The 25,575-nt window shown below is 34.0% G+C and overlaps 1 protein-coding gene across 2 annotated transcripts in view; it reads left to right on the top strand.

Annotated features, from left to right (window-relative positions):
• Window positions 1–25,575, top strand: part of LOC140744415 (testis-expressed protein 2) — a 41,183-nt gene that overhangs the window by 339 nt on the left and 15,269 nt on the right. For both annotated transcript variants that reach the window (XM_073075994.1, XM_073075995.1), the window contains exons 2-9: window positions 267–725; window positions 1,080–1,183; window positions 2,687–2,828; window positions 3,145–3,668; window positions 4,024–4,111; window positions 5,000–5,153; window positions 16,632–16,844; window positions 17,502–17,572. In XM_073075994.1, the coding sequence (XP_072932095.1) occupies window positions 267–725; window positions 1,080–1,183; window positions 2,687–2,828; window positions 3,145–3,668; window positions 4,024–4,111; window positions 5,000–5,153; window positions 16,632–16,844; window positions 17,502–17,572 (1,755 nt within the window). The remainder of the gene's footprint in view (window positions 1–266; window positions 726–1,079; window positions 1,184–2,686; window positions 2,829–3,144; window positions 3,669–4,023; window positions 4,112–4,999; window positions 5,154–16,631; window positions 16,845–17,501; window positions 17,573–25,575) is intronic.

Genomic DNA, 25,575 nt, shown 5'->3' on the forward strand with positions numbered 1-25,575 from the left:
TACTTTGACAACAAAGACTCAACATACGCGACGTAGCGAAATTGGTCTTTGTGAGTTAATTCATATCACGAATGATTATATTTAACTCTCCCAGCTCTATTTTTACTAAATTGATACATATGACGCAAAGCAAAATATGTATTTTCCTTATTGGAATCTAATTATCCTTATGAACGATCAAAATTTAAGTATATTTGGAGCTGTGTAACGAAAACATGATTATATACATTACAAGTCTGTGTTGATAACAATGAATTTTATTACAGGGAAGTCGCCAAACACTTCCCTGTCATTTAGATACAATGCAAATAATGAAGAACTGGAGGAGCTCTTCCAAGCTTGTGAAGATGACCCACCCACTCCCCAATGTGAGCCACCGCCTGTTAGAAGTGAAAGCGCCAGTCCCAAGAGAACAGACAAGACATCCTCCATTCTTGACAAATACTTCAAGTCAATAAGGACTGAGAAACCAGAAAAGTCTATAGATAAACCTGAAGATGTTAAAGCAGAGACTAAAGAAGAAACAAAGACTGCACCTCCTCCCAAAGAGGTGACATCGTCTCCCATGAAAGAGTACTTAAACCGCTTGGGCAAGAGAAATACATCTGAGGGAACACCAGAGCCAAAAGAGCCAAAGGAAGCGAATGAAACATGGAAAATATTCTCTGATTTCAAATTCAAAATTGCTCAGGCAGTTGAGGATATGAAGACTCGCTCAGTTGAAGGTAAATTGATTATCTTTATATTATCATTTTGAAATTCTTAAGATCCCTATTTCAGTTTTTATGAAAAATGTACTTTTAATAAGTGTATGAAGATACATACATTTAAAAAACTCAAAATTATGATTTGCTTAACCTTTTGTTTTACAATGATAACATTCAAAACGTGTTTTAATTAATATGATTGATTTATTCATATTAGTATTTATGTGTTTGAGATATATTATTATAATACCACTTGTATAAAAAGGATTTTAATTTTAAACATTAAAAGTTGAGTGACTGGTTTCACATAATTGTACCTTATAAATATCAATATATAACATTTTATAACTTGTTTTCTTACATGTATATTAGAAACAAGAGAAAAGTCAATACCAAGAGAAAATTCAACTTCGGACTCTGAAGAAAGTTCAGCCATCAAAGATGATCAACAAAGTGTAGGAGATACTGATAATCAGGTAATGACATCATTACAATTCATTATTTTATTACTAATTGCTCTATTTAGATACCTATAAGCTATAAAAAAACCTATAATTAGTTAATAATTAATAATCTTTTAATCTAAAAGCACTTAAATTTACATTAACTAGTGGTTTAAGATAAGTAATGAATGATTACTTGTTTACATAGTAAATATTCTCACATAAAAATACAATCATGTATTGTTTTTGTACTCATCGGTCTATCCAATTTTTGTCTACTAACAATTTAAATTGGACAATTCTACTAAGCAGCAATTGTCAAATTTTAAACAAAATGATGTAGAGTGAATAAGAGATAAAAAGATGAAGAAATAAAGCATGTAGCTAAAATAAATGGAAGGATTCATAATTAATAAGAGATATCAGTCTCTTAATACAATTTATCTAAGTTTAAATGCATTTTGTCTTAAGTAATATTTGAAATCTTCAATTGGGTAATATTAGAAACTACTGAAATTACAGTGAAATATTTAATGACAGTAGAAAATTTTTATGAAGTTATAATGTTCACTTTCGAGTAATAAATCATAAAATTTGACAAATGAAAGATATATGCACGCCATACAATTTGCAACCCTTGATACGAGTAATATAAAAATACATAACGATGATATAAATATTCAGTTTGAGGTCCCTCTATTTTTATTAAGTAGAAACTATTTTAGTATTCTTTAAATATCTCTTACATAAAAAGCAGTAGATCTTTAGACATAAAAAGTGTTATGTTAAACAAACAACATTGAAACAGCCAAATGTCCTTGGTCAGTAGTGAATGGCTATTAGGTGCTAGTAAATATTAATATAGCTTAGTTATGTAGATGTGCGTCCAAGTAGGCTGGTATTTCTCCATTCGTAGTTTAAAACTTTTTGTAACTAATGGCATTTTTTTGTAAATGAATTGATTTATTGTATAATTATGTTAATTGCCATTAAAACTTAAGTGAATGAGTATAACTATATTAATGGCACTTTTTTGTGTCACACGAAAAGATTTTTAACAGTTTGATATTAACTTAAATGACCTATTTCTTTACATTAATTTTGCTAGTCAAACTTTAAAACGTAACTAACATAATTGCTCAAAAGTACTATAATCATAAAATTCCATAAAGTAACTCATGGATTAAGTAGGTATAATATTAAACCCACTTTTATTGTAAAAGTAAATCAGCGACTTTATAATATTTTTAATCGTGAGGTATAAATTCAGCTGTATATGGTACTCTATCACAAATTATAAAAAAAAGAAATATAAAAGATCTGTAAATATCCGAGATTTTCCTCCACCCTTAATCTGAAACATGCGTGTATCTCCTTTTAATTTGGTATTAATGAAAAACCTTAACACAGAAACTTAAGCTGTAATGAGTCCATAAATGCGGAAGATGTACAAACAATTACATGTATAAATTGATGTACAAATGTATTCAAAGTCCGTGTCGGATGTCGGTAAAAAACATTGTTATGTACACGCAGGTATCGTCGCTAAATAGTAGCATACAGAACTTATCAGAAATGACTCAGCCCCTGACTGCCAAGGCCACTGAGCGTGAATCTAGTCTTCCAGCTTATCAGAAAAACCACTCGGACTCGAGTAACGACACGCATAAAAATTTAGGTAAGTTTTTGTTTTTCATTTATTTGGGTCTATAACATAGTTTGAACTAGACAATAGTATTTATAGAGCTGTATATGAATGATATGCAGGAAAGTCATTAGAATTTAAGGATAATTTAAACAGCTTTGTTATCAGGCTTTGGTACTCGTTATACTTCGATATTCTAGGATGTAGACTGTTATATATTATTTTAATTATGTAGACATAGATGACATGCCAAACAATGTTAATGTATACCTAACTTAGAAAATCATAGTATGTAAATTAGATACTTATAGTTATTTCCCAATTTTATGAAATATGAACATTGTTTTAGATCACAGTGACTCCTTAGAGGTGACCAAAGACTGCCTAAATGATAATAGTTTGATGGAAGTAGAGTCGGGCGTCGAAGCTTTAGAAGACACGATCGATGCTTTCGGGGACATGACGCCGATCAACACAGACACAAACAAAAAACCCGTAGACCCTACCTTCCCCCAGCCTATTCCAACTAACCTTCCCACCAATTTCGGGTTACCCCCAAGCAGAAACAATTTCCACACACCTGAAAAAGACAAAAAAGAAAAAACGTATTTCCTCAATTTCTTCATGTATTTCCTAACGTTTCTCCTAGTTGTAAATTACCTTCTGTTCCCTAATAGTAATGTGTGGAATGGGTTCCTCTTGGGGCTTTGGTTCTTCTGCTTTGCGGGCAACCTGAAGCAGTGGTTGTTGGATAATTACTTCAGCGAGTGGGAGCCGAGGAAAGGATTTTTCCAGCTGAAAAAAAGCAGCACGATGCCTATGACGTATACGATTCCGTCTGTGAAGGAACACAGGCCTATGAAAAAATACGAGGTATGTTCATTGAAATTGTTGATAACGATATGACCTTGCTTTAGGTGCCGTAATTTTTATACCAAGGTTTAGGGAAATCACTGAACTAAAAAGAGAAAGTATTGTCGCGTTAAAATAAGAGTAAACAAAAACAACGAGCCTTTATCTATTTCAATGTTTCGCATCTATATTTTTTTGGTTTCACGTTCTATTAATAATTATTAATACTGCGACATTTTCTTTAACATTCGATCTTACACGAGAGATGAGTGAATTTTGCTTCTCACAAAACTTGTTTTATCAACCATTTCATACTTTAATAAACTTAATGGTACATCTATTATCATTTATCAGTAATGGTAACCCATTTTTTCAGGGCTGGATCAACCATTACAGATTCCCCGACTATGATCCCAATACGTATCATATAAACAAAACCACGACTGCATTTATGAAACTCGAAGGTGAGTCTTTGTTCCACATCCTTATAGTGCACAATGCTTTATTAATTAAAGAACATTAACACAATTAGGACTTATATGTATTATGTATACTGCACAATAATGTTTATTTTTATAATATAGGAGTAGCACGCGAACATGCAGTCCACCTGATGGTAAGTGGAAACTGCCGCCCATAGACATCTGTAATCAACCCCAGATAGGATTACATATTCCTACCTAAGGTCGGAAACAGGTGCGCCGCTACCCGAAATGCCGAAATACAGAAATAGGTGTGGCGGTGGTGCCGCCACACCTATTTCTGTCTAATAACAGCAGCATGCATTTTCTTACATAAAAGTAACAAACATAATATTATCTGATCATGTCAATCGGGTTAATATTTAGCAATAAAATAAATCAGTAAGAGGAATAAAAATAATGACTACTCTCATAAAGTCACACTGGCATCCTGGATACATGAAAATTAATATGTAAATAGTCACAGAAAAGATATCAATTTAAAATGTCTGTCAATACCAAGCCAATGCTCTAATAAAGGCTTGCTTGATGGCCATTAACGAAACCGGTCGTCATTCATATCGATACAATTTGTTAATGTCACTTAGTCTTTTAATATATCTATGAACTATTAAACATCAATGACGATCTAGCTTTTTTATAATTGTTGATAATTTGATTATAATATTTTGTTACTTTGATATTGCCTATGAGTATGATGAATGTTTCGTATCTTCATTTGCCACATGTTGTATTTAAAAAAAACTTCTAATATAATACACAACCAGAAACATGCTATTGTGTGTAGCCTAATTTTTGGCACGCATCAATACAATGCTAATTAATCTTTTATTCGATAATGTTAGTACTGTACGAATTTTATTACAACAGGATGCAACTTAAGGATATCATACACGAGAACGAAGGTAGCCAAAAGGGCTCTGTGGGACGAGAAAATTGAGAAGGTGGCGTTCTATCAGCACCGATTGTACAACCTCAGCGGGGCGCGGGTCATCCTGCTGCCTAAGGGACTTGTGAGGAGACGGTATGTCGTACAAACTTATTTATCAGATAAACTAACGTGACCGCGCGTGCACACACACACACACACACACACACACACACACACACACACACACACACACACACACACACCCAAGCACGTGTACACATACACAAAGAGATATTTTTCGATGTTCATCTGTAATTTATATACTTTTTTCAGCTTATGACAAAGGTAGCCTATATTTATTTATTCATTTACAAGGACTCATTCTGTGCCTAGATGAAAACCCGGTACATAAATGTTTTCATCAATTTCAAAGATTAGCCCATATGTTTTACTAAGATAGAAATAATGTAATCAATAATGTTTAAGAAATTGTAGTTATTTTGATACAGACAGACACTTGAGTATTATCTACTCTGGCTTGTTATTTATTGTCTTGAATATTATGACTATTATTGTTGATTTGTGTTAACTATTACTTAACCATGTAATTGATAACAACTTACAACGCAACAGCATGAAATGGCGCAGTCAATAAATCTTTTCATACTATAGCTACCCTTATCTTAAACTCATTATTGGAGGTTTCTCTAACTCAGAAACACCATATATAGATAATAAAAGCTAAACAAACAGACATACAATTGTTTACGCTCCGACCAGGTCGAGATACAGGTCAATGAGTCTAGACACATAATTGAGCCTACACGAGCGCTAAAATTAACGTGTCCGTTATAGGTATCCAATACACAACTAGAGCTCCGTAATTGATGCCCAACTGTGACATGATGTACCACAGTGACGTAAATGAGGGAAGCTAAAATTAAGCGAAACACCAACAGTAATTGTACAATATATCCGTTAAAGTAAAGTCCAAAATGTCCACTGCAATATCATAAACCCGATTTTACTTATTTTTATAACCCTCCTCTTAGAATGAATATATTATAAGAATATAGTATGTAATTTATCGTATAGCCCAAGGACATTTGGACAAACATTACATATCTTTAAAAAGTAGAATTCTGAACTTGCCCCTCGTTATTTTTCATCCCCGCTAATACAAGTGATACCTAATCATATTCTAATACGCACATCGAATACTCAAAATAATCATAATCGTACGCCTCCGAATCTGAATCTATATCTACAGCCGCTTATGCTTATACTGTAGCATGTGTTATTTTAATAATATGACACAATAACAACCTAATATGCATATCAATGGTAGGTACCTACAACTTGAACATCAGGTGACAAATAGGTGCGCCGTCTCTTTGTGTTAAGAACCAACCACAACATATCGACGTTCTCAATCCATATATTAAATAATTTTACATACATAAATAGATCATCATAAAACGATTTTTCAAGTACTTATCTCGCGCATAAGCCGAAGAGTATTTTTTATCTTTTTGTTATCCTTCAGACAATCTCAATTATGATTTGCGTGATAATAAAAAGGCAAGATATCTATCTGACAGATATCAAGACTTAATTTTGCCAAAGATAGACACTTCATAATTTCTTTATACTTTCTACTAAACTAGTGTACGACCTAGTCTATGCACTGAGATTACAGAATTTAATTGGTTAATTCCTATACTTAACGATACAGAATTATAGAGTGAGGGTGGAAAACACAGATTAGTGGTGGAAACATAGATTAGTAAAGATTACTCACTCCTAACAATAAAATGTACCCAGTTTTGAGAATTGAAATAGTTGCGTAAAAAAGTTTTGCCACGTCTCCGTGCCAAAATGTCCCTAAAATATTTGAAATAATCATTTATTTATCATGTAAATTACGCAGTATTAGTTATTTATTCGTAAATTTTCTCTAAAAATGTTTTTATTTGTCAAGAATGAATTCGAAGTTTGTGGCTTCATTCAATTTCAAGGCGGCGAAGTATCTTTTCTAATCTATGGCCCACCCATAAACAGTCACCCTCTTTTCTAACTCAATAAAATTTCCAGCACAATTATTCGGTTAATTTGCTGCTAAACTCCACGTAAAATAAGCGTAGGGTAAATGTCGATAGGGGTGTAATGTAATAACCGCCCATTTAATGGTACTCGACACGAATGACGTCGTGTTTCATAAATAACATCGATATGGTCGACATTTTAATTGGACGTTAAGAATTTGGTGATTTACGTCCTTGCAGGGCATAGATTAGTAAAGATTACTCACTCCTAACAAGAAAATGTACCCAGTTTTGAGAATTGAAATAGTTGCGTAAAAAGTTTTGCCACGTCTCCGTGCTAAAATGTCCCTAAAATATTTGATATAATTATTTATTTATTACGTAAATTATGTAATTATTACGTAAATTATTTATTTATTCGTAAATTTGCTCTAAAAATGTTTTTATTTGTCAAGAATTCAAAAAAAGAACTTACTAAAATAAGCTATTTGTGGCTTCATTCAATCTTAAGGCGGCGAAGTATCTTTACTAATTGTACAATCAAACAAACTTACCAAGTGTAGTTCGATTGAAATTATGCTCCTAGTTGTCTCGTCCGAAGATGATCATAGAATACTGACTGTTAGTTAGCTCCCTAGCACTTACTAACGCCACATAAGTTTAAATAATCTTTCTGAAAATAAAAATTCTGCATAATCTGTACCTCGTTGTCTGTCACGCGCTGTCATTACGTCGAGCTGTCATTCAGTTTAAAGTTGTAAATATATTTTAGTATAGGAGTAGCATACAAGTATGCCGTCCACCGGATGTCAAGTGGCTACTACCGCCCGTGGACATCTGTTACTACACTTAATTGATTCTACAACTTTCGGGAGCAGGTGTAATACCTGCAGGGGAGGGTGGGACTGATCATCTTCGGACGAGACAACTAGGAGCATAATTTCAATCGAACTACACTTGGTAAGTTTGTTTGATTGTACAATTATGCCCTAGTTGTCTCGTCCTCGATGATCATAGAATACTGACTGTTAGATGTTCAAAGACCTGTTGTAGAATCAATACGGACAAACATCACACAGCTATGAAATAAATACGCCACGCAGGTGCTGACCTGTGTGGTGGAACGGTCGCTGTACCGGTCGGAAACGCAGTGTTCAATTAGGAAACATCCTGAAAATCAAATAATAAATTCTGTTTCAACTCCGCGCTTCCATTAATTCTTCCCTGTGTGTGTTTATGACTTCTTTACTTAAAAAAGAACCAATTATAATAAGAGAATGTAGCATAATTCAGCATCTTATACATTCAATACAAAAATAAGCACAGTACTTATAAAATAAATATTTTTCGACTTGGCGGTGGCACTGCCGTGGCCCCAGAAGTCTTATCTATTACATAAGTACAGTGAAACTTGGTTAAGTGGGACCTGGATAAGTGAGAAACCTCCATAACTGGAACTCATGCTGAGGTCCCAACACTTTGGCACTGAATTACCTCTGTTAGTGGGACGAGGTAAACCTCTATATCTGGGATTTGTTCTTTCGATTTATCATCATAGTTACCTCTATAACTGAGACAGCGAGTAAATTTTATATGCATAAACCTCTGTAACTGAGATAACATTGTTTGTTTACTCATTCTTATTCTACCCACAAATTCCACACGTAATTCCAAGTACGTAAGTACAAATTTTGAGCTTCAATTACCTTCAGTTTTAGTTTCGCTTTACTATCATAAAGATGTTTATTTGAAAAATGTCAAAACAAAAGCTACAATCGTTATCATTACGTGAAAAACTGAAGTTAATATCCGTTTATGAAAGTGTAAATCTCTGTAAATGAGACAGATATTTATTTATACCTGTATATATGAGACACTGGGTAAGTGGAATACCTCTATAAGTGAAACGACATTGCAGGTCCCTTGATGTCTCACTTAACCAGGTTTCACTGTATATATAATAAATGATAATATGTAACAACACTTATTGCATAACTTTTGATTGCATAGATGAGGCAATCTATAGCACAGTGTACTAAATGATACCACCAAAACGGTTCAAATGGACCAAATGTGGTTCCTTATGAAACATAAATAAAATATTTAAAATATTACTAGATGAATTTTTTTTTTTTTTTACAGAGTCCAAACTTCTCAAGTTTCATAATTTTATGTATAGTTATCATTTATATTAACTTGATTGGTAATAGTGGAGGCTAAAGTATGTAATATTTTGTGTCGAACTAAAATAAATATAGTAATCATTTATATTTTCTCTGCATTTCAAATGTTTATTGCTGCAGTAAGAAGGCTATCCACATATAGGTACTATTAAAATAATAATAATAATACTGTAAAGTATCACTTGTTAACATTTGTTCCCAATTTTGAATACAAAAACGTCTATCAGGAATGCTCCCTGATACCATTTTTCTTTTTTTTTTTTTTTTATATTAATGTAATGTTCCACATATATATACTTGTATTACACGTATGTGAATTTCTCATTTGTTCTCAAGACGGAGTTATTTGAACGCACGCGGGATATCGGTGCGCTGGATCCTTTAGCGATTTGACACTGTGGGATTCAGCACAATTACCCATGGCGTTTTACAAATATAAATTTATATATTTATTTATTATGTACTACCTCTATATATATAATATGTATGTATATATTTATGTACATATATTTGCATAAATTGTAATTATAATTAAATATAATTTGTAACTGTCGAATTAATATAAACATTGTATATATTAATTAAGTGATATATATAATAATAATATATATAACGAAAAAATCACTGTGAACTCATCTTATGCTCAGCTGTATGAATAAATATGTAATTATTTTGAGGGATATAATTGGTTAAGACTCCAATAATATTTTAATCAAGGTAAACAAAGGTTGGATATCTGATAGGTTACCCTGAATTCCAGTTTCTTTATTCTTTTTGATTTTGTCCTATAAAAATATGGAGACATAGAAGATAATATTCCAATGTTGTAAATATTATTGTGTATACTTTTGAAACTAAATATTTTATTTCATTCCCATTCTGTATGACCTAAGTAGTTCCTTGATATAAAATTTATGAATGAATTTATATAATTCAAAAATGCCTTGCTTTTTTCACCAAATTTACTTAATATAATCCTTAAGATTATGCAAGTGTAGGTGCTGTATACTAATAAAGCATTTTATCCACTAATTGCTGTGGCATATTATTAAAGTCATCTTAACAAAGGATTTCAAAAAGAAAGTAAATTTATTTAATTTATTGATATATATATAATACAATATATATTTAAGATAGCAATTATATGGACTGAATTTCAAGGAACTTACGTTTCCTTTAAATGAATAATTTTATTTATTTTTGTTGACACATAATTGTCAAGTATGAAATACCAGGCTATGATATTTATATTCATAAAGGTACATAACAAGTGTATATATGCTATACAAAGTCAGCCAATAATAATAAATAAGCAATAAACTCTTATAAAAAACTGAACATTTTTTTATATCAACAAACAAAATTTATATCAAATGATGTTCTTATTACTTACTTACTAGGCAACATGTCACTCCTTCAATAACACTAGGTTTATTACTTGGCAAAAATAGCCTTAGGTAACAGTTTTGTATACAAAATATATTATCACATAGTACAATATTATGTAAGTCTATGCTAATTAAAATTATTTATTGAGCAGGTGGCCTATGTTAAAATTTGTTATGTTCAAATATTGAAATAAAATTAGTTTCTTTCTTATATTTAATATGCGTATGCATTGTATTACCATGTTGCTGTTAAGCTAAGGAAACAAATTGTAAAGGAATAGAATGGTTGACTTGTGTTTTTTCCTTAAATATTGTTACTTGTACATTGTTACCGAATGAATGTTATCTATTATTTCCATTTCTCATTTTAGAGGGAAAATATATTCATTCATAGGTCAGCATAATTAAGATGGTAATCATGCCATCAATGGTATGAATCAAATTTGATATTTATACATACCAGTCTTGTACAGTTGAGTACGGTTAAGCATTGAGTAACTCCGGAATGGATGCCTGTCTTCCTTCCTGTGTTGAGTTGCAGGTTGGTTCAATCTCTTTCTTGCCATCGTCTGGACACTTGTATAGAGAGGTCCCCACTAGTTTAAAGAACTGGGTTAATTTTAGTTTTTGGTATTTGCTGTACAATTATTAAGTCTTCATGTTTGATGTAAGTCATCATAATATTAAAAAGTCGTCTGCTTCTCTAATAGGAGAAAAACACCTCTGAAACATAAATTTTTTAGAGATATAGGAAACCATATTTTATCTGTGGTCATGGTTACCTAAGGTACAGTATAGGTACTGTATAAGATACAGTATAAGTACTTTGCAGCAACATTATATCTGTGATGATATAATGTAAGATTTTGTTACCGTTGTGAACAACTGCAATGGATTACACCCCGGGATAATACCCACTTGTTTGTTAATCAATAATGAATGAGTCTCGTTTCATTATGGATTCAATAACCCACCATCATCACAGAATTGAGCTTTGGAAACTATATCTATTTTTTTTTTTTTTTTTTTAAATGTTAGTGTTTCCCCAAATACTCTAAGTTATTCACCAAACATTCGGTCACAATTCTTCTATCCCAATTTCTATCCCACTACTGGGTACAGGTCTCTCCTCAGACTGAGAGAGTTCTTGCATAGTCCATGATAAAATAAATCCTATGTGCCTTATTCACAATCTGATTAGCAATATTTTTGTCAATAATTAAATTGCTTCATGAATAAGTTTAATTTTAGATGGGCTATAAATTTCATGTCGTTTCCAAGTATTTCAGGTATAAATAAATATTTGTTATGATAATGTTAATACTTTATCATTATAAATTGTTCACTTGAAATTAATGTTATAAGTAAGTTATCAGGGCTTTTCATTAGCCTAATCAGTAACCGTTCTTCATTTATTGTTGGTAAGATTAATCTCCCCTGCAATTCTTATAGAAACATGCTTCAAGTGCTCATACCAGCTGGATCTTGGAAAGACACATAGTGGTCCTATATGGAATATTAACCACTGTTTACAATGAACAGTTATTAACTGTCATTTATTACATTGCTCTTTAGAACTAAACAATATCACAATAGTTGCAATAAATGTATGACCATGATATTCCTTGCGAATATCCATGGCAGCTTAAGCAAGTTTGACCATGATATTCCTTCTGAATATATGGCAGCTTAAGAAATGATCAGAGAAAAAACAAAGATCAGATAGGTCGGCTTTTGAGTTTTCAAATGTTTTGACACCGCCTCACCCCACAGGTGGGCCTGAGTGTCTATCAAATGGTATATAAAGCCCATTCATTTGTTTTGAAATATTTCAATGCCGCCTTACCCATCTGCTGGGCATAAGTGTCCATTATCTGGGACTTGGTACATCTCTGAGCTCCGAGATGTACCGACACGGTCACACGGTCACACAATGAAGGTGAGCCTAAGTATCCATCAGATATGTTTCAAACCCTTTTTATGAAATCTTTTGACGTTGCCTTAACGTCCATCTGATGATTTTTAAAGGACCGTCTTTGAGTTTTGAGATGTTTCAACACCGCCTCATCCCGCAGATGGGCCTGAGTGTCCATAACAAAACACAGAATTGGCGGGAACATAATAAAGAAAATAAACTTACCAATACATTCCAGAACGAACTTGTCGTTGTCGAACTCGCACAAACATTGCCCGTATATCCGCTCCGTCCGTATATCCATTGAAAATTCTTCTTGTTTGGTCTCCAATCGTCATTTTTTAACATAACACTATATACATTATACATAAAATAACATATTTTATATATTATTGCGGTGACAAACATGTGGCGTCGTTAAGCGACATAGAAAACGAATGACAGCTCGACGTTATGACAGCGCGTGACAGACAACGAGGTACAGATTATGCAGAATTTTTATTTTCAGAAAGATTATTTAAACTTATGTGGCGTTAGTAAGTGCTAGGGAGCTAACTAACAGTCAGTATTCTATGATCATCGAGGACGAGACAACTAGGGCATAATCTATGTTGCAGGGTTACTAAATTTTAAAGTAAGTTCCCTAAGTATTATCGGAGTAAGCGGTTGCCTATACATGTTCACAACCCATAGAATACATTTATCCTTATAGAATCCATTACGGAAACGATTTATCGTATATTCAAGAATCCATAGAATCCATCCATCCTTATGAAATTATATAGAAATGGATTTAATTTTAATTAAATTTTAGGGGTATATGAGACAAATATTTATACATTTAAACTAAAAAGTATCTTGGGTATTTATTACAATGTAATATGATGTAAACATTTGTTTTTAGTGTAGATAATAAATAAATATAGAATTCGGCGGGACAGCCATATGTTGGACCCGATAATGGCGCCCAATTAGAGTGTAACGTATCGCTTACTTGTATTGTAAGCCTATATGATAATTCTTAATGATTTTTTTAGGTAGGTACTTACCTATTATAGCTAGTTTATCATGTTCGAATATTAGTACAAAACAAACAATTAGTAAAGTTAATAGTGATTACGAAAATAAATATTTAACAATTGAAAAATTCATGAAACCATTGACTTATCTTTTTCTTAAACAACAAACAAGAACAAAATTGAATTAGTCAAATAAATATTTAAAAGTCGATTACAAAATATTTATAAAAGAGTAATTTTCACGCACGCGACATTGTCGCACAACGATTAAAGGGCAATATTTAATAAAATACAGTACCAAAGGTGGTATATTATTTAAATTGATAACCTCTTGCTCCTACCTACGAGATACTCCGAGATTTACACCTTATAAGCAGGAGGCGTTTTGTGAGCACAAATTGAGCATGTATCGTTAATATCTAAATTGAATTCTCTGAACGTCTAAGAAATCATAGAATCAAATAGAAACTAATAGAGGCGTCATATGTGCTCTATTATTATTACAATCTTCATTCACATTTTAGTAACCGCGAACCTGTATATTATTCGACATTGAAAATATTTTTCTTTTTAATATACCTTAATAATCATCTTGAAGACTTAGTTGATGTTTCGATATGAGGTACGAAAAAATAGACATTCTCATTGCCCATGCAACTTCAATGCGTTCAGGTCGTCAAGAGGTGTCGCAAGCAGTGTTTCTTGGAAGCGTACTATAAAAGCTTGCTAGTTTCGTAATTCGTCCGCTCTTTGTTAGCGACATAGTGAGAGCCGGAGTAGAACAAGCGAAGGTCGATGACCGGTTTAAGCAACTTGAATGATTATAAAGATATTTAAGATAACGATGAAATTGTTTTTATGAGACATATTTTTCGAATGTGTAATCGTTATTTACTTTTTTACATCATTTATATTATGCTCGATAATATAATAAGCAGATGGTTAGTCAAAGAGAGTGACCTTGTCTAGCATTTTTGCTATATTCTTCGTTTGATTGGTTTGGTTCGTCCCAATCTCAACAGATCGTTCGTTTTATTGAACTGGTTCAAAGAAGATGTGTTTGTTTCTTAATAGATCAGCGAAGGAACATGTTAAAGCTCTTTTTTTATGGAAAATTCATAAATTATGGTTTTATTGATATTTTAAGCAAAATAAATGTCTTAGGACGATTGATTGACTTTCCCTATATTCAAAAAACACTAGAATATTTTCATCTATTCACGAAGAAGAGTTCTATTCTTCTTTGCGTATAGTACTACTACTATAGTAGATACTAATACCCACTATACCCAAACGCAGAATATGTAAAATTTTCAATTAATGTATCTGCCAGGCTGGGAGTCGAAGTCGAACCTAATGCGCGTCAAACTCGTAACATTGTTATGGTTTGTCTTAATAATGTTAACCAAGCCATTGTTTTTGTATGTACCTACGGACGATTGTTCACGCCGAAACGGTGTAACGAATGTTGCCTATTTAATTTCAAAAAAAATTTTCGATCGTAAAGCACTCTCTGATGCTTCGCATCATGAGTCGTGCAATAAGAAAGAACATTTTTTCTTTGATAAGTCATTATTAAATTTTGTTTCAAAATCTAAATTGATTTGTTATTATTTTTAACCGACTTCAAAAACGAGGTGGTTATCAATTCGGCCGGTATCTTTTTTTTTTATGTATGTACAATTGTACACGAATTACTCCGCCGTTAGTGGACCGATTTTAATAAATCTTTTTTTATTAGAAATATGTACTAAACCAACATTTATTTCAATTATTTTTTACTTTGTAGTGACATAGAAATCGGTTGTATTTTTTTGTTAATTTTTTTTTATGGATAATTTTACTATTTTATGATTTTTAATTTTTACGTCGTTTTATTTGCGTCGTTTATCAACAAACTACTCGTATATGATACCATTTAATGCACATACCTACTTACTAATAGGTGTGGCACTCAGCAATGCTCTAACTTCACAGAGTTGCTTTATCATATCACTTGTATTTACATTCAAAGATAAAATACACCCTAGCTACCATAGCTTATGCCTAAGTAATATAGCCAACTTAAAACTAAACGTGTAAAAGTAATACTGCATGCAGTGGTATTTAATATGGAGAGTAGAAATTATTGGGCGCAATTTAGGGACGTGTAAGACATTTTTTTTAATTCAAACCAAGTATTTAACGGATAAAACGAAATTACTTACAAAGCTTTAATTTTTTATGAATTGTCAAAAACATTTTGTTTTATTTTGGACTTCTACTAAGAATGTAAAAAAATACATTTGTGTTCACAAGGGTTGTGCTCGGTCGGGAAACGATTATGTATAGAATGTGATAGTCCAAGTCAATACGGGAATAGAGAACGCAAGTGTCACTTCTACTTGTAGCCCTACTCATTAGTTTATGTCATACAAACTTGTGCCACGTCTATGTGACAATATCTATTTTAGTTATATGGCTGTAAGCTATCAGATTCCATTAGTTCCCGCCTCACCAAGCTTAAACAAATTGCAATGTTCAACAGAGTGCGAACCAGTTTAAGCTCCTACGTAATACGGAGTAATATGAATATTTATAACTTGTAGCTTGAATTTCTGAATAAATTATATCGTTTTAGAACCAACAGAGCGTTGGACGATAACAATGATAACATGCCTGTATTTAGACACATTTTCAAATTAATATTAGACGTTTGAATTTTTGCCTCATTCATGTTGGAACGATAATAATGTGTTATACGTTGTAGGTACACGTACGCTTGAAGGTATTTAGGTAGATATAAAATTGGAAGATTAAACATGTTTAATTTTATTGGAAAAAATATGTACATGATTATGTACATTAGGAAGTAAAGTATTAACATCATAGGTAAATGTCACGTGTCAAGGAAATTTTAGTTTTAAATTACAATGTTTAAGTTATTAAATGTTCGTATACTGTATTATTTTTAACCGACTTAAAAAAAGGAGGAGGTTTCTCAATTCGGCCGTATATATGTTTTTTATCGCACTGAAGCAAGAATACAGTATTTTTTTCTGAAATATTAATTATAACATTATTAAATCTTAATTTGCGCAGACAATGGAGCAAGAAGTACCCGATTTGTGTCATACTAAGCGAGAAGGAAAAGATACAAGTGTTGGAGAAGGAAAATTTAGCAGCAGCAGAAAAGAAGACATCGGAGTCGCTGGATAAGAAGAGTAAAGAGCAACAACACGAAGTGGAGAGCGCAGAGACTAACACCAGTCCGGAGAAGAAGCGGAAATTCGTTTGGAGAAGACGGGAAAAGAGGTAAGTTACTGCAATATTTTGTTTACTCATTTTTATTTAAAATATGAAACTTATAATTTATGGTAATATATTTTCTTTATTTTTTTGTAGCACCCAATTTTTTTTTAGTAGTTAGAAAATAGTAGGTTTATTAAAATAATGCGTTAATATTTATTTACAAATTACATTAACTTTTTTTCAATGTGTTTTATGAAAACTAATTTTATTTTGAAAGAAAATACAGAGTACATATATAAATAACTTCCCCCTTTAACAAAGTCGGTCGAAATAGAAATCCTATTTCAAACTGAATGATGATAAAAGTAATAAATAAGTATGAAAAAAAAACATAAACATAAAACTACGAACAAACAAACAATACTTGTATCAATGAGTACTTATAATATTATATTGCACGTCACAATAATATTTATGTTATTATAAATCTTTATAAGAAAACGCTAACATTAATGATACAATATGCAATAAACATGAGAAATAAATGTCTCCGTAGGAATAGCCCGGCGAAAAAATGTCTAAGGAGAAATTAAAAAGTCCAAAATGTATTTCAAAAATGTTGCCTGCAATACGAAGGCCAAAGTTCTTTAAGTGTAAGCATTTGCCTTAGTCTTATCCTAGCACGTATTTTATTTACACAATGCATATTATATCTTGCAGCATATCACACAGTGATGGCGAAACAGGTAGAGAAGGACTTCGGCACAGAATAGTCAGGAAAATGCATAGAGGTAAGACATTTGGTCTTTTTTATGTCATCAAAAACAACGTGCCTTAAATATTGCAATAAGGTATGAATTATTGGGTACCATTAATATTATTACTTACCGTGACTATACATATAATACAGAATAACAGTAGTTAGATATAGTCCGCGTAAAACTGCTAGTCTGCTCTGAATATAGAAATGAATCGCGTCGCCATAGCAAATTGTAAGACTACACCTGCTCGGAACAACTTCAGAGCGAACTAACAGCTTGGCGCGGACTATACCCGTCTCTTGATAAAAAATAAACAGAAGCGTGATTTATTTAAATTTATAAAGTGTACAATAACGACGAAAAAATATAATTAATTTCAATTAAATTTATACAAAGCTTAAGACATAAGAATGTGGAAAAGAAACCGATATCAATTCGCCAACAATTGCCGACAATTATTCTATCAAGTATGGTTTCTTGTTACGCTGTCCCGACGACCTTGGCGAATGTTAATGTCACTGATAACGCTGCCAAGTTCAGGCGAGCAGGTTTTTTATATTAATTGGACACTTATGGATACATTTTAATACTATTAGTATTAGTATTTAATGACATGCAAAAACAATCTTGATAATAAAAATAATTAGGAAGTTAGAAAGTCCTTATATGTTTTAAATTATCTAAATTTAACTAAACATTATATATCTCTTTTTCAGTTCTTTTCCTGTACTAATGTTTTTATATTGTTATCTCAATATTATAATATGCTTTTAATCCTACTCAAGTGTCTCTCCCAAAGCTTGTTTCGAATATACTAATAGCTAAGTAATCCATTCATATGATAATTAAATAAAATTAGATATCGTTTTCTCACGAATATATAATGTAATGATCAACATAATATATCGTTCCCTGATCACATTTAGCAATGGTATACTTATCTATAACGACCAAGTTTATTTCCCACTACGTACAATGTCAAACCTTGGCCAGTGTTATTTTTTTATAATATAGGGGTAGCAGATGAGCATGCAGTCCACCTGATGGTAATTGACTACTGCCGCTCATGGACATCTGTAGTCAACCCCAGATAGGATTTGGTATTCCTACCTGATATCGACCACAGGTGTTACCTAAGAACTAAACTGGAATGCCTCGGAAAAGTATGTCTCTTACCACACCCTTCAAACCTGAACACAGCAGCGTTTAACTTTGCTGTTATGAGGCAAATTACGTTAACGACAGCCGGAGGACTCAAAAAAAACCAAAGTTACTTTAAACTAATTTATTAAACTAATTAAATTACAATTTAAGATTATAGTGGTCGATGTGAGATCCAGCTATATAATGACAAATAATTCTAATTATAATTCAAATGAAAATTATTAAATGCTGATGTCGCGTCAGCTACATCTAAATTGAGGGCGCGCGTGGAGTTAACACGCGCTGCAGCGTCGGCGGTCTTCATCTAGGTCGCGCATGTAACACCTCCACCCCCAGAGCAGCAACTATTTGAGTACCTTGACCGAAAATGTTGCTGGTACGGCCTCCTGGGTTCTGGATCCTTCAGGAGTAGCATAGGTGTGAGCCTCGTCCTTTTTGGGTTCTGGTTTCTTTTCAGAGGTAGCGGTAGTGCGGTTCACATAGCGGCGAATTATTATAACTGCGGTGACTGCGAGTACCCCAAATATAATAGTGTAGAAGGGTAGCGTCGTATGGTATAGTGAAGAATTTGTGTTGTCCAAGGTGAGTGGCTTCTGAAGAAATATCCTGTCTTCTAATTTATGTAGACTTTTCAGGTTGACGGAGTTAAGAGTTATTTGGTTCATATTACTATCGTCTACGGAAATGTGATGATTGGGGATCTCCGTAATTTTCAGTGGCTGTCCTTTTACTTCATCGTTGATGTTAATGATTGTGATAGATTCTGTACGCAGGGAACATTCATATGGAATAGTGGCGAGATAACTTCCAGAAAGAGATAAGTATTCTTCACGGCCACACTTTAAATCCACTTTCGTAGGTTGTGGGAAGAAAAGAGTGTAGTGTTGTCCGTCCAACTGCTCCATGGCCTCCTTGGTGACTGTAATTTTTGTAGGACTGCAGGATTTATCTATCAGCTGGTGCGTAATGATGCTCTGGATACAATCAGTGTGCTCTCTTAAGGGATGGTTAATATTTTCTTCACAGAGAAGGTGGTGACCGAACTTCGGGCATTCAGCCTCCATGTACATGAATGCTTTTCCATCGGTTGCCATGAAAGGATACGGAGGTAAAAAGGTTTGTAAGAACTTGTTAGGAACGATGGAAAGGCGAAATAATTCGTAAGTGTCCGGGGATATAATCGGAAATTTAAATATTAATACTAATCGTTTATCAACGAAATAACTACCAGGTTTAATGACGTTATAATACTCTCTTAAATCAGCATCTAATATCTCATTACTACTATAAATTTTCCTAAGTTTAGTTAACATATGTTCTAAGTTATCTATACTTATCATACTATGATGAGTGCTCGATGCACGAATAAATGCTAAAATATTTTCTAGTTTAATTATTTCTAAATATAAATCCTCAGCGTTTTCACTGATAATAGCTAAGAGTTGTGCAAATTTGGCATACTTAACTTCGTAAATGTAATTTTTATCTAAAAGTAATTTAAATGTTTCATTTAACTTCTGTTGGTTCTCCACTAAGATGTCAATCAATTGTGAATGTTGAACCATCCAGGCTTTATTAAGGCTAACATGATTATTGAACTCAGATAACAATCTTTGCTCGTTATTCTCTAATATTTCTATTGCGCTGTTATATTTTTCGGCATCCGAATGATCCAAGTTACCAGTTACACTCTTAATTAATGATCCTAATCCATCGAAAATACCTCTTTTTGTGCGGTTAGGTTCTAAGCTTTTTAGTTGGGATCTTATCTTTATAAGTTTGGAGGTCAAATAGTCAATTTGAAGTTCATATATGGGTAGGGTGTTGTTGTCTAATTCAGTCTTAAAATAGTTCAATTGGTTGTCAATAGAGTTAAGTTGGTTTTCCAAGTCTGAGAGCTGTATATACTGTACAAAAGAATGGTAATGGGTAATAATTTTAGTTTGTCCAAGGTTAAAGGGTAGTAGTCCAGGTCCATTGTCAAGTGGTTCCAGTCTTATCTCGAGCGCCATCGTCAGGTGAGCTAACAGTACCAGTCGAAACCTGTAACAATTTTATTTGGGTTTCTTAGGCGCACGTTTAAGGCGGGATTTAGCGATGGGTCCTTTCTTTTTTGAGGTATATATGTGAATAGGGAGGTCGGCAAGGACGGTATCCTGTGTATATCGTGGTGCTAGTTTCTGTCTATTAGCTAATGGGTTTTTAATAAATACTTGTTGGTCAGGTGAGTATTCTATTTCGGGTTCGCGGTTCTTATTTCGGTTATTCATTAATTGGTTACGGTCAGCTGTGGTAGACTCGTTTATCAAGTCGTATACAGTCTTCATTTGTTCACGATGAGTTAAGATATACTGTTGCATTAAGTGCTCGGTAATGTCAATGTCCAGTGGGTCTCTAGGGTCAAAATGTCCTCTTATTATGTCGTGGGGTCTGCATTTAGTAAAGCTGTGTACTGAACTATTATATGCTAATATCGCATAAGGCATCTGATTAATTGTCGGTTCGTCCTTTTGTCTAAGTCGTAATATACGTAAATGCTCTAATAACGTCGAATGAAATCGTTCTATGATTCCATTATCATTAGGTGAATTAGGCAATGTTCGGTGGTGGTTAATTTTGTGAAGTCTTATAAATTCGGCGAAAAGTTGATTTGTGAATTCGGTTCCATTGTCGGTCACTATAGTCAGGGGTAGTCCGTGATGTGTACAGTAGGTCAATAATCCTTGTAAGATACTGAGGGCTGTACCGTCACGTAAATGATAGGCTTGTCCGTATTTTGAAAAGGAATCTACGAAGGTCAAATATTTCTCATTCTGTGCAGTGAATAAATCCATATGTACTATCTCAAAGGGTCTAGTTGCGGGTGGTACGATATTAAATTGTGGTTTGATAGGGTTTCTGTCATATTTAGTCTGTCCGCATATTGTACATTCGTTTATGTATTTGGTTATTTCTTCCTTCATTTTAGGCCAGTAATAACGACGGGAGAGGGACAAATAGCATTCATTAATGCCTCGATGGTTAGTCTTTCCCTCGTGATAGTGTTTTATTATCTCCTGTTGTCTTAGATATTCCTTTACGTCTTCTAGCTCAGTTTTAGCTAAAACTAAGTTCATAGACGAGTTTCTAAAGTTCCTCTGAAGGATTGGAATAACAGAATACATCCCTAGTGGTGGTGTGATTTTAAGGGCGGTCTTTATTTTGGGGTTAACGTATTCTTTAATTGCATTGACAACGTCTTGTTCTAAAGTCGACTCGGAGATTTGGATGTGGGTTCGTGTGTGCGTGTCAAAAGGTTTTGTAACTGTTGTCCGTCGTTTAATGTCACCTACGATTGTCAAGCAAATTTGTCTGTGGAATTTATTTAAGGGTTCGTCTGTGATGGGGATCTCTAAAATAGGGTCTTCATTGGATGTGTGTATGGTGGCTGTTGAAGATCCAGGGGGTTCAGGTCTCGTGGATAGATCGATTCCACATTCTCTAAGGAGGGATTCTATTTCCTCGTTATTAATCTGAACTCGGGATAGGGCGTCTGCGTTGGTGTTACATTTTCCTTTTTTGTAAATGATAGTGTAGTCGTATTCGCTCAGTTTAAGTCGCCATCGTGTCAGTCTAGAGTTCGGTTCTTTCAGGTTCATTATCCATTGGAGGGGTTTGTGGTCAGTCAAAATTTTAAATTTTCGTCCAAACAAATAGGGTCTGAAATACTTAGTCGCCCATACTATGGCTAAAAGTTCTTTCTCGATAGTGCTGTAGTTCATTTCACTATCGTTTAAGGTTCTAGAAGCATAGCAGATGGGTTTGTCTGAACCTATAGTACCTTGTGAAAGTACGGCTCCTATCGCTACGTTAGAAGCGTCTGTCGTTAAGATAAAGTCCTTTGTAAAGTCGGGATATTGGAGAATGGGGTCGTTAGTCAGTAAAGTCTTACATCTCTCAAAACAGTTAATGTATTCTGAGTCTAAAGTTATTTTATTTGATTTTTTTAAGCATTTAGTCATTGGTTTTGTCAGTCGTGCAAAGTCCGGTATAAATTTCCTATAATAGCCTAAAAGTCCTAAAAATTGTTTTATTTCTTTACTTGTCTTAGGTATTGGGTAATTTTGAATGGACTTAATTTTATCAGGGTTCGGTTTGATGCCTTCTCTAGTAATTACATGTCCAAGATAGGCTGTTTCTAATTTTAGAAATTCAGATTTATCCATCTGAATCTTAAAATTAGATTCTCGAAGTCTACTGAAAACCTTCTCGAGATTCAACATGTGTTCTTGTAGAGAAGTACTGAAAACTATGATGTCATCTAAATAAACCAAACATATTTCATTTTGAAGTCCTCTGAGTACATTGTCCATGACTCGTTGGAACGTCGATGGAGAATTTTTAAGTCCCATGGGCATGCGTAAGAACTCAAAGTGCCCATGTTCGACATTGAACGCGGTCTTAGGGATGTCGTCGGGGTTCATTTCGACCTGATAAAAACCTGAGGCTAAGTCCAAAGTTGTAAAATATTGACACCTACCAAGTTTGTCTAAGACGTCTGAAATATTAGGGATGGGGTATTTATCGTCAATAGTCTTGTCGTTAAGTTTTCGAAAGTCGACTACCAGTCTCCACTTTTGTTTGCCGGAAGCGTCCGCTTTCTTGGGTACTACCCAAATAGGCGAGCTCCAAGCAGAGTCCGAAGGTCGTATTATGCCTTGTTGTAACATTTTTTCTATCTGGTCTCTAACTTCTTGTCGGTGTACGAAAGGGTAGCGATAACTTTTGGTATATACTGGGATTTCGTCATGGGTCCTAATATTGTGTTTGATTTTGTTGGTAAATGTCAGGGGTTCTCCTTCTATATAAAATACGTCGGCATACTGTGCACACAAGGTCTTTAAGTTAGCTTGTTCTTCGGGGTTTAGGTGGTCAGTTCGAAGTCGGGCTAGTACGTCATTAACGCGACTTGGGTCTTGTTCCTTAAGGGTACACTCTGCGTTACAGAGTTCAATAGTCATTGGTCGGTCAAAGGTAAGTAATACGTCATTGTTTGTCGGGTTTCGGATCTCCACTATACCAGTATCGTCTGTCACTGTCGTAATGCATTCGTGTATAACACAATTGCATAAAAACTGTTCAGGGATGTATACGTCGCCATTAGGGTGATGAATAGGGATGGTCACTAGGCGAGAGGAGTTGGCCGGAATAATTTCTTCTGACTTAGGTTTTCTACACTGATAACGTAATAACGGTATACTTGCAAATTCAGTTAACAAAAGGTTATGTTTTAAATCTATTTTACAATTTTCTAACAAATCTAAGCCAATTAATCCGTCGAAATAGTTATGAAATTTATATATGAATAATTTAATATTTTTCTGGCTATTGAATTCCGGAAAACTAGGTATAGTAATTGAATGTTCATGCGTACTTGTCACACGCGAATTAGTGACTTCAAAAGGATCAAAGTTTCTTTGTATGTGTGAGAAAAAAGTATTTACGGCTTCAGGGCTTATAAAGGACTGGTTTGCACCGGTATCTACAAGGAATTTAAGAGGTGGATTGTGGAACTGAATATATGGTAATTCTTTTTTTGATTGCAAATTAAGTTCTATTCTGGTGTGGTTTCGCAGTGGTCCTTGGGAAAATCCTTCTCGGGTTTTCTGTTAGAGGGTTGCGGCGGTTCTTTAGAGTGCATGGGACGTGAGCCCTGACTCTCACAGTACTGAGGGTAATTTTCGTAGTGGTAGTCTGGTACAGTGTGGTAGTCATAATAATTATTATAGTCAGGTTCTGTATAGTCGGTCTGATAGTTATAATAATAGTCATAATAATCATAATTATAGTCATCGTAGTCATAACTCTCATTAAAGTTCATTTCTCTTGTCTTAAAGTAGTTAGATGGAGGGGGATTGCCAAATCTTTGCCAATCGTGACCAGAGATTCGCGGGGGTAACGGCTTAGGTGTAAAATGACTAACTCCGCTCATAGGTTTTGGTCCTGTAGCCTGAGGGGCGTTCCTGGGAGGAAGTCTAAATCCACTATTATTATAGTTTGGAGGGGGAGCTCTGAACATTTGCTGCGTACGAGTGGGCTGCATAAACATACGCTGCGGGGGTTGGTTAGATTGAGGAGGGGGACGCCAATGCTGGGGTGCATTAACAGGCGTGGGGGCAGGCCTCTGCCAGCTTGGTCCGGGAGAATTTAAATTAGGCACAGAATAATTGTTAAAATACGGTACTTTTGGTGTTGGTTGTGGTGTGATAGGTGGACGCCGGTCCGAGGAAGAGCTATTGCGATTCTGAAGATACATCACGTTAAGTTCCTCTTGGACAAATTCCAGAGCCTTCTCTATAGTTTCGGGTCTCATACACCGTATACGGGACCCGAGAGGTTCTTTCAAACCTCTGACATACGCCTGCTTGGTTAATTTACGATAAAGGTTTCGCTTGGCCTCAATGGTTGTAGCCACAGACTCATGCAAAGAAACGTATGTCATAATTGTACTAAAAAGGGTCTGGCATCTGTCATAAAACTCTTGAGGGGTGTCGTTACCTTGAGTCGCTAGAGATAGATCATTGTAGAGGGCAGTTTCATCCCTCTGGTCGGCAAAGTTATTAATTAAGGCCTCTCTAATACCTAGCCAACTATCGGGAATGCCGTTGGAATTAATTGTACGAGCTGCGGCGCCCGTAATTTTATTTAAGATGCCATTTATTAAACATAAATTCGTCAACTCGTAGCCTGGATCATTTTTAATATATTGTAGTACTAATTGGTCACAAAATCTTATAAATCGTGTGAGAATATTAGGATTGCCGTCAAAATCTGGGACTGAGCGTAAAGCCTTAAAAATCGTATCTGGGTCCATATTTAAATTAATTATC

The sequence above is a fragment of the Epargyreus clarus genome, unplaced genomic scaffold, assembly GCF_041222505.1.
Source record: "Epargyreus clarus isolate Ecla_fem2 unplaced genomic scaffold, WU_Ecla_fem_2.2 ptg000008l, whole genome shotgun sequence".
Classification (NCBI taxonomy): Eukaryota; Metazoa; Arthropoda; class Insecta; order Lepidoptera; family Hesperiidae; genus Epargyreus; species Epargyreus clarus.